We start from the raw sequence: 14,887 nt of genomic DNA, 5'->3' as shown, positions 1-14,887 counted from the left end.
ACATGTAAAAATCTTTAATAAATTAAAAGGGTAAAAAAAAAGTAAAAAAAAAATTTAAAAGGGTAGAATATAAAATAAGAGATATTTGGCTGCAGGTAGATTAAAATATACACATGAAGACTGGAGGGTAATATGCAAAAATTGGAAATGATTGAGTTATGGTAGAATGGGTAGGAAAGAATTTTTTTTTTAATGAAAAAAGTATTTAGGAAATCCTGACCTCTCACTTTTTAAATCACATGAGAAAATTATCTCAGTAAATATTGGTGGTAGTTTTGACATATAAAAATCATAGTACAGTTCACTGAATTTGAAAAATACTCTATTTAGACGAAGATTATGGAAGAGATTCAGGCCCTCCAACTAAGAAAATTCGATCTTCTCCCCGAGAAGCTAAAAATAAGAGGCGATCTGGAAAGAATTCACAGGAAGATAGGTAAGAGGTGTTGTTAATGTGTTTCTTCTTATGCTGTCATGACTCCGAGAAGAGGGTTGTCTCTGATTTCTAAATGAGTAGAATCTCCAGTTACTTTGGGAAAGTGCTTACTGTCCACTCAGTGTTGTTCTGCATATTTCATAGCACCTCAGGCAGGGCCTCTGAGTCTCGAGGTTAGCCTCTCTGAGGTCCTGAGGCTTGCTTGGACTCAGCCTGGAATCCAAGGTGAGCTCCAAGAATGCTGGAATGCCTTTGTTGCTACATCGAACCTTTGAACAGAGACAGAAAGATTGTTTAAGTATGTGACTTGTTACCTAAGAGTAGTACTGACATTTACATTGTGTGATGGCAAAGAATAAGTGACCTTTTCTGTTCAGTCACAGATCACTGGCAGAATCATAGCTAAAGCTTAGAGTCTTAAGTTGCATTTCCTACTGGGTTTTACTGTCTGTAATCAATTCTACTTTGTTTAAATAATTATTTTAAATATTTTGGACAGTTTCTTTTCCTTTATTTCTGTAAATGAATTCAGATGACTTAAGGCCTCATGAAACCAGGATATTGTAGTTTTCATCTCTGCTCTTAACAGGTATACACGTGACACTCTCATCCTCACTGTAGTGTAACTTTAAGACCTCCATGACGGTGGTGGTGGTGCTGGTGGTGGTGGTGGTGGCGGCAATGGTAGTTACTGTTTATGATTACTAAGTGCCAATATCTCTGCGCTAATTTATATTCATTATCCTATGATTCTCACAACACCTTTATTAGGATAAGTAATATTAACTAAGAGGGGTCAGTGATTTATTCAAGGACCAGCAAATGGGCCAACAGTTCTTAAAACCATATCTGCTGGACTCCAAAGTCTGTTTTCTAACTATTAGGCAATACCACTTCCAAACAATGCTGTTAAGTATAAGCAGTTAAGAAATGATAATAATTGTTGCTAGTTCTTCTAAGATACTTACTTTCAAGCACTAAAATCACTGTCATAAAGCCCTAGGCAAAAGTCTTTCATGCTGAATTCACAGAATGCTAAATTTGTAGAAATAACAATAATAAATGCGTTTACCTAGTATTTTCTGCTTGCTTTAATCACTAACCTCTGGTATTTTCTTTCCTGAAGAATTTCAGAAATGTGGTTTTGAGGAAAAAAGTAAGACAAAATTATACTTTTGGGAGACAACTCTTCCATAGTTTCATACTATATCTCTCTACTCCAGTTTTATACAGCAGTCCAACTTAGAACTATCTTTCATTATATTCGTTTATTATATTTCTCCTAGGAATGAGCTTCTTTATGGCCTGTTATAATGTCTCATTGATGTGATTGATATCTAGCCTGAATTTTTCCCTGTCGCTTAATCATGTGGTTTTTCACTTTCTCCTAAGTGTCCAAGAATGATTGAAATAAATACAACTTTTATTGCCATTTGTATTAAGTAGCTTGTATGTTTATTCTCTCAGATCCGTATCATGTTGATTTTTCTGTTGGGCTCTACTTAAAAGTTCAGCTTTTACTTGACCTTGCTGTAACAGGGCTCAAGGATTAGTGGTCTCTATAAATTCAATAATAAAAGAACTAGAGAAAGTGGTACAGTTCTTCATCATTGTAATAGACTTGTGAATTAAATGCTTATTTTGCATAAAATATTTATATAGGATAGTCACAGGTTCAGAATTCTGGTGTGTTTGGATCACATTACTTACTAAAGAAATGTGTTTGATTTTTCGCTTTGTCTGGGAATCTTGGGTTCAATAGTTTGTTGTTTGAGTGCCATCTAGATTATGGGAATACCAAAAGAGATTTACCAGATCTGTTGTTTGAGAAAAGAAAGCTATGAAGGCAGTTTTTAAGTATGACTGTTTTCGTTTTTGTTTGTCAAAATTTCTCATGGAATTATAAAATTTTAGCACTGAAGAATACCAAATGATCTGCCTAAGATCATACAACTAATTAATTTATGACAAAGATGGAACACTAGAACACAGATTTCCAAGTTAAGATTTGTGAGGATATAAAATGTGCATTTTTGTGACCTAAAAAGTTATTTTGTAAAATTTTCCATTGAACTTTGAATCTCCTTACCTTCTTATTTTACTTTGCAGTGACCTTTAGCTCACTTTTATTTTCTCCATGATAGTAGTCAGGTCTGTGTGTTGAGGTTTTTGATGTATAGAAATATTGGAGGCAGAAAATATTAGGCAATAATGTTAATTGATTTGTTTTCATTTTGTTTTAGATAAATTTTTTGGCATATTGTAATCTTTATAACTGAACTCCATTTTCTTTAATAATTATATTGTAGGTTTTTTGCATCTATATTTGGTGCTGTCCATGTATTTGCCTGCTTTACCACCACTGATATATTATGTGACTTACTTTCAGTATAGTTATACTCTGCCTCTTACAGCACAGACTTTTGTTCTTATTAAATTTCTTGTGAACCAGGCCTTATCCGTAGGTGAGAAGTTTTTAACCTCTGTTGAGATATCTTATTTTTTTCCTTTGGGTCTCTGGAAGAAGCAGTGTTTTCCAAAAGTAGATAAAACTGTTCAAAAAACAGATAAATTATTCACCAGCATCCCTGTGAAGTAGGGGAATAATGGAAGCAATTTGACCCCTCAGCATCTGTTTAAACATTTTATGTATAAAAGAGGTTTTCTTTGGTGTTCTTCTACAGTCAGATGCCAGAGATCTGTGTCCTCTGAGATGTTGACCTAAGACTTTTAAACTCCCCCCCCCCCTTTATAGTGAGGACTCAGAAGAAAAAGATGTGAAGACCAAGAAGGATGATTCTCACTCAGCAGGTACAATTTTTAACATAATAATTGTAATTCTTATTTATATACTTATTATTAGACATTTTGATAAGTGGTTTATAATAATGCCAGGCACTGTTGTAAATACTGCATTACACGCGTTACATGTTCCATCTTCAAAGAGCTCAAAGTGATTCTCAGTCCTGGTGGCTTATTACAGTTTCCTGTGAAGGGTTTTTTTTTGTTTGTTTGTTTGTTTGTTTGTTTGTTTGTTTTTTTTTAAACATACTCCATCCCATCCCAGGACTTCTGATTCAGTGTGTCCAGATGGGATGTGGAGGCTTGGATTTTTAAAAGTATTTACACATTATTCTGATGCATAGTCAAGATTGAAAACCATTTACATGAACAAATAAAGGATATCAAATTAAATAGAATAATATGAACATATATACAGTACTAAGTGAAATCGAGATATAAAAGGGGAGTGATGGCCCTGGGTTAAAAAGCAAACAACAGTTAGTGTCAGTCCTACTCTTTTTAGCTGAAAGTAATTCTTTGAAACAGTAACCATGGAGAAAGTTTTTTATAAGAATTTTAACTTAAAAGAATTAATGAGATTTCTGGTCAAAATGGTGGAGTAGTAGAACCATGAGCTCACCTCTCCTTGCGACTGCAACAAAACCACAGCTGACTGCTAAACAACCACCAGGATAAAAAGACTGGAACCTAGCAAAAAAGATCTTCAACTGGAAACCTAAAGAGGGAACCACAGCAGGATGGTAGGAGGGGCATGCTTGCAATATAATCGGGCCCCATACCCCCTGGGTGGGCAACCCACAAGCTGAGGGATAATTAAGTTGCAGAGGCCCTCCCACAGGAGTAAGAGTTCTAAGCCCCATGTCCCCAGCCCAGGATTCTAGCATTGGGAGGAGGAGGAGACCCCAGAATATCTGGTTTTGAAGGCCAGTGGGGCTTAACTCCAGGAGCCCCACGGTACTGGGACTGGCTGGACCCTGACTCTTGGGTGACAAGAGAGGAGTGTCCTGCTGGGATGCATAGGATGTCTCCCAAAGAGGGCCACCTCTCCCAGGTCGAGAAAGATAACTAACCTACCTAAAAATACAAGTAGAAGGATAGACAATATGAGGCAGCAGAGGAATATTTCCCAGGCTAAGGCACAAGGTAAAATCCCAGAAGAAGAAATAAGTGATGAGGAGATAGGCAGTTTTTCTGAGAAAGAGTTTAAAGTAATGATGGCAAAGATGTTCAGAGAACTCAAGAGGAGTATAGAAGCACAGAGTGAAGTTTTTAGCAAAGAGTTGGAAAATACAATGAAAACTCAACAGAGTTGAAGAGTAAAATCACTGAAATGAGTAACACACTAGAAGGAACTAAGAATAGACTAAACGAGGCAGAAGAATGATCAGTGAGCTAAAAGACAGAATAGTGGAAATCACTACTGCACAACAGAAAAAAGAAGAAAGAATGGAAAGAAATGAGGATAGTTTAAGAGAACTCTGGGACAACATGAAGCACACTAATATTCTCATTCTAAGTGTCCCAGAAAAAGAAGAGAGAGAGAAAGAACCTGAGAAAATTTTTGGAGAGATAATAACCGAAAACTTCCCCAACTTGGGAAAGGAAACAGTCACCCAAAGTCCAGGAAGCGCAGAGAGTTCCACACAGGATCAGCCCAAAGAGGAACATAAAAGTTTGGCACATAGTCATCAAATTGACAAAAATTAAGGATAAGGAGAAAATATTAAAATTAGCAAGAAAAAAGCAACAAATAACATACAAGGGAACGAACTCCCATAAGGTTATCGGCTAATTTTTCAGCAGAAACTCTACAGGCCAGAAGGGAGTGTCAAGATGTATTTAAAATGATGAAAGGGAAAAACGTATAACCAAGAATACTCTGTCTAGCAAGGCTCTGGTTCAGATTTGATGGAGAAATCAAAAGCTTCACAGATAAACAAAAGCTAAAATAATTCAGCACCATCAAACCAACTTTAAAACAAATGTTAAAGGAATTTCTCTAGTCATCAAACTGTAAGAAAAGAGAACAAAAAGAAGAAAGAGGGGGAAAAAAGACCTATAAAAGATTGCTTTGGCAATTTGGCATCTTTTGTGGTTCCATATAAATTTTGGAATTGTTTGTTCTGGTTCTGTGAAAAATGTCATGAGTATTTTGACAGGGGTTGCATTGGATCTGTAGATTGCTTTGGGTAGTATGGCCATCTTGATAATGTTGATTCTTCCAATCCAAGAGCACAAGATATCTTTCCATTTCTTTGTATCATCTTCAATTTCCTTCTTCAGTGTTTTACAGTTTTCAGAATATAGGTAACCTCCTTGGTTAAGTTTATTTCCAGGTATTTTGTTTTTTTTTTTGGTGCAATGAAAATGTTTATGCCAATTATAAAATTCTGGTTTTAGAAGTGAAACAAACAAAAAAGGTGAATGAAGGGCCACAAAAAGCAAAATACCCTTTTTTATGGGTGAGTTGTATTCCATTGCCTATATATGCTACAGCTTCTTTATCCATTCATCTATTGATGTGCACTTAGGATGCTTCCATATTTGGCAATTATAAATAATGTTGCAGTTAATAGCAGGGTGTGTGTATCTTTTTGAATTAATGTTTTTGTTTTTCTTGTATATATGCCCAGGAGTGGAATTGCTGGGCCATATGATGGTTCTAATTTTAAGTTTTTGAGAAACCACCATATTGTTTTCCATAATGGCTGCACCAGTTTACATTCCCACCAATTATGTACAAGGGTTCCCTTTTCTCCTCATCCTTACCAACATTTGCTAGTTGTGTTCTTTTTGATAATGGCCATTCTACCAGATGTGAGATGATGTCTCGTGATTTTGATTTTCATTTCCCACAGCTAAATCTTAATACGGGATCCCCAAAGTCCAGGAGAAGAGCTGTAGGTAGAGGCTAATACAGATGTGACTTGGTCTAGAGCCGGTTGGTTGGCAGCCTGCTCTTTAACCAGATTTATTCACAAGCACAGCTGTGTGTTGAAAAGAACTTTTCATTGATAGACTATAGTATAAGAAAGTAATTTTATTTAACTTGTATTAAGATCTAATTGATCTAAATATAAATGTGTTTTAAAATTTTCCCTCAAACCCCTCTAAACTGAAATGGTCACACTTCATTCATAAAGGATAGTAGCTTGACATTATTTTAGCATCTGTATGTTTTGTATCTTAGAATAAATATCATTGGAAGATAGCCTTCCCGGTTCTACTATTTAAAAATATTTTTCTAACTTTAGTTTTTAAAAATTGTGAACGTAGATTTGACTGCAATTGAGAATTTTAGGGCAAAGGAATGATGTAAGTTTAAAGTATGTTGTAAGAAGCATGTGTTCACACCTAAATTCAGCTTTATTACTACTTAAAACTCCATGCCTAAGTTATTTTATATGTAATAGTGGGAATATAGTCTTATTTAAGTTCATTCTTTGAATTTTAGCTCTTTTGTATATTTTATAGGAATTTTTAGGGATAGAATTTACCCTTTTTGAATGAAATAAAGCTGCAGATTGTATCTTACACTGGCTTTTCTTGTCAGCTGTCAAACCCATAATTCTTTGATCACTGCATTATAACTTTGATATTGCAGAGGACAGTGAAGATGAAAAAGAAGATCATAAAAATGTGCGCCAGCAACGGCAGGCAGCCTCTAAAGCAGCCTCTAAACAGAGGGAGATGCTCATGGAAGATGTGGGCAGTGAAGAAGAACAAGAAGACGAGGATGAGGCACCATTCCAGGAGAGTACGTACCGCTGGCCTGTTACTCTGGTCGTGGTTGTAGTTGGTGACCTTGATTACTTCAGCATTTTTGTGGATGCTAAATGTTACAATCAGTCCCTTAAATTAGATCCTCACTATTAAGAGAGATGACTGTTTGATATCTATTTGTATTTTAAAAGATTCAAAGATTCCTATGATTATGATGTGCATCATTTATACTGAAATACTGAGTGAACAGTTGTTAGAGTAACAGTTACCTGGTGGGTGTTATAAGATTTATAACTTTGGCCTGGTAGAGAAGGGCGTAGACCTCTCTTGACAAACGTGTTAATAGAATTTAGATGTTTCAAGGGGGAGGGTATAGCTCAAGTGGTAGAGCACGTATTTAGGATGCACAGGGTCCTGGGTTCAATCCCCAGTACCTCCATTAAAGAAAAATTTAAATAAACCTAATTACCTCCCCATGCCAAAAAAAAAAAAAGTGATTTAAAAAAAGAAAAAGAATTTAGATGTTTCACAAGTTACTTAGATTAATTAATTACATGTATTTTTGCTTCGTATGGCGTTTTCTTAGTTCATTTGTTTATAGTTGGGACAGACGCACGGAATCAGTGCAGTTTCATTTCCCTGGTCTCGTCAGGACTATATGGGAACGATGGAACTACCGAAAGTTATTTGATGGCTTTATGTTTTATCCAGGTTGTCTTATCTCTTCCTGTTTCAACCTACTCCTAAAACAAGTCAGTCATGACCCTCATGTGCGTGCTAAACCATTTTACAGGTGGGGCCAGTGACAACTCCAGCCAGATCAGTAGTACAGCTGCAAATAGAACCCAAGAGTGTTTGACTCCTAAATCCCATCCTGCAGTCACTCTTAGCACTCTCTTCCTTTGTTCACTTGGAAGGATGTGTACATTAAGTTGGACGTTGAAATTCTTCTTTCCTCTCAGAAGATTCCGGCAGTGATGAGGATTTCCTAATGGAAGATGATGATGATAGTGACTATGGCAGTTCAAAAAAGAAAAACAAAAAGATGGTTAAGAAGTCCAAACCTGAGAGAAAAGAAAAGAAAATGCCCAAACCCAGGCTAAAGGCCACAGGTGAGCTCTGCAGAAGTGAAATGAATTATTGCTTTGAAAAATCTCAAGAACCAATAAGCTTCTCTACAGAAATCCTTCATTAGGGCTTGGCCTTGGCCACATACTTAACAAGAATCAAGGGATCCTGCCTTCCATAGTTGGAAGCAGCACTGACTTAGTCATGAGGACTCCAGCCCCTGCCGCGGTCCGGTGGCTTAGCCCTGTCCAGCTACTGCTCTGCGTAAGGCAAGGCTTGAGAATGACCTATGTGAATCAGGCCCAGTGGTAGAAACACCACACCAGCGTAGCTACTACTGCCCTTTTTTCCCCTTTGATACCACAGTCTCAACGTCTAGTCAACATGAAATTGTGAAAACACACGCCTGTAGCAATACATCAGCGCTCTGTGTTCCGATTCCTACACCATCCTCTGTGCTGACAGACTAAAACCACAGCTGAGCACTTAGATTCATTTTTCTTTGAGCCAGACATTCTCCGGGTCGAGCTAGACTGTCACTAAATCGGAAAGCTGGATTTGCTTTTCGTTTTCATTCTGGCAGGTAGAACTTTTTACTCATTATCTCTTGCTGTTGGGAATGATGGGACTATCCAAAGTTGCTGGTGGCGTCAGTTCTACCAGATTAAGTTACATCCCTTTTTCTTCACCCAATTTTTAAACGTAACTAATTTTTATCATGAACAGGTTTTAGTTTCACAAGCCACTAAGGATGATACGCAGTTTCTTTAGCATCTTTATTATAGACATTACTGCTAATATAACATGACGGTGTTAGTAAAAAAGTGTTTGATACCCACGCTGATTTTTAGAAAGTTGCGGTGTTGTCTTTACAGATTTTTTTCTTACCGATTGTTTTGTTTTGTAGCTGATGTTTATTAAAGACATTTTCTTCCCTTCCCCAAATGGGTATCTTTCTTTCAGTGACGCCAAGTCCTGTGAAAGGCAAAGGGAAAGTGGGTCGCCCCACCGCTTCAAAGGCATCAAAAGAAAAGACTCCTTCTCCCAAAGAAGAAGATGAGGAACCAGAAAGCCCTCCAGAAAAGAAAGCTTCTGCAAGCCCTCCGCCCGAGAAGTCTGGGGATGAAGGGTCTGAAGATGAAGCCCAGTCTGGGGAGGATTAAAAGTGATAATGGTTTGGGGAGAGATTTTATTTAAAAAAAGAGAAAAAAAAAAGAAAAAAGAAAAAAAGAGGGAAAAAAAAGAAAACCTACTTAAGATAGAATATGGTTTTGGCTATGGCTTGACTCATGGGCTTTCAATGCTTTTTTCCTTTTGTTGAAAATAACATATTCTCTCTCTCTCTTTTTTTTTTTTTTTTTTGTAAAGAAAACCATTGTATGTTTAATTTACCCTTTTTGTCTATTGGTCTTCTCTTTGTCACCGCCCCCACCAACCCACCCGCTTTCCCAATGAAAGCCATGTCAGATGAATCACTGGATTGACTGCTTCATCTTTTTAATTTTGATGGAAGGTATACCACAGTTGTAAAGCAATAAGATTTGAGGTGAACACTATGGAAATTTTGCTTTTTTGCTAAATGGTAGCAAGTTGAACAGTAATCAAAAAACGTAGAGGGCTTTAGTTAAAAATGATTGCTTCTTTCTCTACCTGGACTTTTTAAAAAAATTAATTGTCCTCTAATACAAGTTTATATATCTATATACAAAAATATGGATGTCTAAAAAATCATGACTAAGCTTCCACTGATGGGGCAAGTAGGAGATAAAGGTGAATTCTGAATTGTTACTAAAAGTATTCATATTTTTTACCTTGGGGCAGGGTAGGGAATTGGGTTACCTGACCTTGTTTGAGGGTGTGGGTTTTTTTTAATTTCATCATTTGTTATCTCTAAGAGACTCGGAGCCAGTGATCCTTCTATCCTGCTACAGTCTAAGGAACTTAAAATGCAAGGGCCGCCAAAACTTAAATCATTTTTTATTTCCTATTTCATTCTCTAATGGTTCATGTTTTAAAGTATATATGTATCTATTCTGTTTCTTGGATACAATTTTACCAAGGATCAAAAAAAAAAAAAACAAAAAAACCCTAGAACTTAAATGGCGAGATCTATATATCACAGTGGATTTCTTCTCAAACTGACAATGTTTAGGTTTTAAGTAAATAAAGTACCAGTTAATGTGAAACTCAATCACAAAGACTTGAGATTTTTCCTTCATGAAAACAGAATTGAAATTCTTCTGTGCCATAAATGTGCATTTAGGTCCCGTGAGCCATGCTGTTTTTATTCGGGGGTAGAACGTTTTCTTTTCCATACACCTGTCTCCCCATATCTTCATGGAAATACGGCATGAAGTGCATCTCTCGGCTTCCTGCTACTGGAAGGATACGACTGCACGCCCCGCCCCCAGTGCCTGCCAGCTCTGCTCGAGGACGTGAGCTGTCCCGGCTCTACTCTCACTCCACATCCTGTGCTCCATGGGAGTGTGTTCAGTGCTGCTCTGACTCTATTCAGTTAGCTTTTGTCTTTTTACTAGGGCCCCTGCTTACTGCTCCTGTTGCTTAAAACAAAAGTTTAAGGGGCTCTGTGGGGCTGGAGAAACCATGCATTCAGGAGGCCTGTGTGCAGTTGGTAACAGACTTTTACATGCATTATGGAGGCAGGAGACAGATCTGTAGTTTTGATCCTCCACATTCTGATAACCATGAGCTCATGGGAGCAAGGTTTCGGGGTCTTAGTGCACTAATAAGTTGAAAAATTAGTGAAATTTAACCTCTGCCTTTTTCTCTAGATTTGCTTCTTCAATGTTTACTTACGTGGTTTTCCTTCTATCTTTTAAGTCACAACGTATTTTTCTCTCAAACAACCTGGCTTTCTTGCAGATAGTCATAGAACAAAGGTTATTTAAGGAATATTTTTACTCTGATTTTTAAGACATTGCAAGGAGTATCCTTACTCTGTGATTCCTTTTTTTTAAGAAAGCACCAGTGACAGAGAGTTGTTTCACTGTTACACTGTGTGTGTTAAAGAATGAATTTGGAGATTTTAGTGCTTGGCCGAAATGCAAAACTTAAACATAGGTAGCAATTGGATTATTATCTTTCATGATGGTTAACTTTACAGTTGTGAACTTTGCAATGGGAGTGTTAAAGATGATTCTACTTGCTTTCTGGGTTTGTTCAGGTATTTTAACAAGGTTTGTGTTCACATGTTAAAAAGCCTCTCAGTGTTTCCACCATGCACTTCTCTTTTTAGGGGTTTATAAATTTAAGTCTTACATTCCTAGTAACATTTGCGCTTTCCTTAGATTATGTTTCGTGAAGACTGGGGGGAAGGGTCTTTTAAAACTAGCCGTGGTATTTTATGTAACACAATCTCTATAATATATTAATCTGCACTAACATCTCTGTCATATACGCACATCCTTTAGAGGTAATCACGTCTTCTAGGTTACTTGTGTGCATTTGGTTGCGCTTTTTCTTTGGGGATCCCTTTTTAAAAGATTAACTCATGAGACTGAAAAATGTATTATATATATTTCTAATAGACTGGACAAAAGGATCTGTGTCCCCAAGAGAGACAGGCTCTGAATGAAATGAAGTGTTTTCTCCACTTCTTACTGATGATCTCAAACACCCTGGCCTTCCCTTCAAATCATGCATGCAAGTAGGACAGCTGTGGTGTCTCAACTGGAAACAGGTGCTCAACAGTCAGGCTTGGTCATGGTACCAGGACAGGTTGCAAGGCATAAGCTGATGGGGACTGGCCGTTGGCAGCGCCCTTGACTAAACGCCCCCCTTTTCTCTAGTGTGCCTGTGGTGAAATGGCGATAGCGTTCACTGTCTTGTTTGCAGTGCTCAGGAAGGGGGCCGTTCACTCGGAAAGTGCTTGTTTGTGTTATCTCAGTTCTCCAATGTTGGCCTCGTTAGGTTTACCTCTGGGATGTGGATTTCGGCAGCTTTGCTGACTGACACTACATTCTGGTTCTTTCTTTCAGACTTCCCTCCCCAACACATGCACGCATGCACGCACGCACGCACACACGCATAGCTGGAAATGGGTAGCTTCCATCTTATGAAATCTATTTGTAGCTCGCTGCTTGCTGCTAGCCTTCCCCACCTCAGGTCGGAATCAGTGGAGTGGGCCCAAAGGAGACATGTTCCTTTCAGTAACGGTAGATTTGTCCTGCTTTCTACAACATCTCCCTTTCATATCTCCACTTCCTGTTGAGTCCATGAAGGAAAATTAATGGGTGTGTCCTCGTTTAGGGAGGTCATGAGTGGAAATCTTTGAACCTGGAAGAACAGGAGTTGATTTCCCTTGATAGATTTAATACTTTTTTTTTTCTTTTCTCCACAATACCTGGTTTGCTCCAGATTCAACCCTCAGTTCAATACTTAATTTTGGTTCTGGTTCAAATAGTATTTTCTTATATGTAACTAATCAAGGGTGGAATTTGAGGTTACAATCCAGTAAAATTTTTGACATTCTTAAGGATATGATCAACTAAACTGAACTTGACACTGTTTTTTTTTACATTAATTTTGTTTTGTTTTTTAATCCATGAACATTCAAGGAACAAATGGATTTTCGAGTACTGGTTGGGGAAAGAGCAGTGCTTTTCTTAAAAAAAAAAAAAAAAGTTAAGGGTGTTAGAAAGGCAGGAGCAGAATTTAATAGCAGGAGCAACAGGAAAGGCTTTATAAAAGACCGTGTGGCCACTGTGGCTGTTCTACAGAAAGGAAGTTTTGATCTGAACAGTCCTTTCTGTGCCTACATCACCAGTAGCTGCACTGAGAATAAACTATCACCTTAGGAGTTTGGAAAGGAAGAAACCTGGCCTGTTCTTAAGGGCCTTCAGACAGATACTTAAACAGAACGAGTAACATACATTCCTGTCAAGGAATGAGGAAACTGGAACAAGCTGGCTGCTCTTCAGGTTAGAGAGCTGTCCTTTTCTCTGTACCCGGAGCTGAGTTTATTTGAAAAGGGAGTTAGTTTCTTTGAATATTGGGACGTCAAGCTAGTTATAGCCGAATTTCAGTGTGCAACCCATTTCCTCTTTTTCTTGAGATAAGCTTGATACAAAAATCACTCTAAATCCTAAATCTCTAAATTACACTTTTTTTCGAGCCTACTTCACAAAATTCACAGTGGTGCTGACTGTGTATTAACCACTATTGGGAAAAGTCCTGTAAACCTGCCTGTTGCCATGCCCATGGAGCGGTGGAACTGGTGACATCTGTTTGAGCATGCTTTGTGTGGCTGGTGGAGTGCCGCCGTCGTGCATACACTTTGTACATCAGGGGTGAAGGGAGGGTTTTCTAGATTATGGGAGGGTGGGTAAAATTGGGATTTTTTTTTGTTGTTGTTCCTTTTTTGATGGGGTGTAGGGGTGTAGTACTCAGCTTATGCCCTAAATAACTTGTATAAAAACCCCTGAAGTATTGTGTGGGTGTGTGTGTGAGTGTGTGTTTGTTATATGTCTGGCAATTAAACCTTTGTCTTCTGGAAATTAGTGAATTCTTTTCTTTTTTTCCTCCAGAAGTATTTGTTACAAGATTTGTAAATAAGAGCTCTACTTGGTTTGTTTACCATGAACATGTTGCAGCAAACCTTAGACAACTAATTCCTGCAAGATTGAAGGAAAGACTTTAAGATTTGCCAGGTTAAGCAGCAGCCAAGTTCTCAGTAATTGTTTGCCTTGATTCATCTTTCAGACTTCATTTTGCCAGCTCTAAAATTCCCCATCTTCCTTAATTTTAGTCCTTAATCTTTTACGTTCTGAGCAGGAAAAGTAAAAGAGAAGAACCTGCTTAAATATATTTAATTGTCCATGGACTGAAACCCGGGCATCCCTTAATACTACAATGTTGCTAGATATACGTGATCAGACACCAGAGGGTTGGGCATTCTTGCAATACCTTAACAGTGCTGAAATCTGCAGCATGGTACTAAGGAAGTTAAAGTTTGAATGTAACCACTTTATTTAAAAGTTTTTTTTTTAATTTAAATGAAATGGGGTTGAAGTGAACATGATTTTGTTGACCATGTTCGTGAATTATAGACTCAACATGCATTGGTAGACTTGTGTGATGGTCTTTTGTGATACTTAATTTCTACATATCCCAGTCTCTGTATGGATCTGCATAGACAAAGAAAAAACAAACTCCTGCTTTCTTTTATTGAAGGGTTTCCAGGACTGCGTGTCTGTTCCTGAGCTCTGTTTTAAGTATGTGTATCCTTTGCTTGTATTTTGTATTAAAAAATAAGAAAAAGAATCCTTTATTGTTGAGCATGTTGGCATTGTCCCCTTTATTTTTTTTTCTCTTTTGGGGACATATGAAGCAAGTTATTCTTTTTCTGTATCTTTTTTTCTTTTGTAAACTTTTTTTGTTTTGTTTTGTTTAAAAATGGCTTTATAAAAGGGCTTTTGTAACCCAGATGTGTGCTCTGTGTACTTCTTATAATACCCTCAAGCAAATACCCTGGCTTATTATACAGCTGATCACCTTGGCCTGTCCCATCCCAGTCCAGCCTGATCGGGGGGGAGGGGCTGCTATCTAAATGAATTCTTTAGAAACTAGCAGTGACCATCACTGTTGTTGGTAACAAGACAAGCATATCTTGTCTTAATACTTCAGAGTATGGTATCAAGAGACAGTAGGTTCACTGACTTTTGCTTAATCAAGGGAGCACTGGACTGGGTACATGAGGGTCCCTGTGAGCATTTTCCTCATGTTCATGTCCAAGGTTATGAAGTCTGATGGAGGGCAAGTTTCTTTCAACAATCCTATCATTATATATAATAAAGGATAATGTTAATACTCGTAAAACAGACATTTGCGTTCAAT

General features: G+C 37.6%; 1 protein-coding gene across 2 annotated transcripts in view; it reads left to right on the top strand.

The window, feature by feature from the left end:
* The window catches only part of NUCKS1 (nuclear casein kinase and cyclin dependent kinase substrate 1), a 29,337-nt gene extending 14,861 nt beyond the window's left edge, over positions 1-14,476 (top strand). The window contains exons 3-7 of one of the 2 annotated variants that reach the window (XM_031438708.2): positions 331-436; positions 3,192-3,247; positions 6,846-6,998; positions 7,930-8,076; positions 8,996-14,476. In XM_031438708.2, coding sequence (XP_031294568.1) covers positions 331-436; positions 3,192-3,247; positions 6,846-6,998; positions 7,930-8,076; positions 8,996-9,195 — 662 coding nt within the window. In that variant the 3' untranslated portion in view covers positions 9,196-14,476. Of the gene's footprint in view, positions 1-330; positions 437-3,191; positions 3,248-6,845; positions 6,999-7,926; positions 8,077-8,995 lie in introns of both variants that reach the window. The other variant, XM_010991360.3, reaches the window with a different exon arrangement.
* The last annotated feature ends 411 nt before the right edge of the window (positions 14,477-14,887 follow it).

This window comes from Camelus dromedarius, chromosome 21 (genome assembly GCF_036321535.1).
Source record: "Camelus dromedarius isolate mCamDro1 chromosome 21, mCamDro1.pat, whole genome shotgun sequence".
Lineage (NCBI taxonomy): Eukaryota > Metazoa > Chordata > Mammalia > Artiodactyla > Camelidae > Camelus > Camelus dromedarius.
This window is presented reverse-complemented; position numbering and strand designations above follow the sequence as displayed.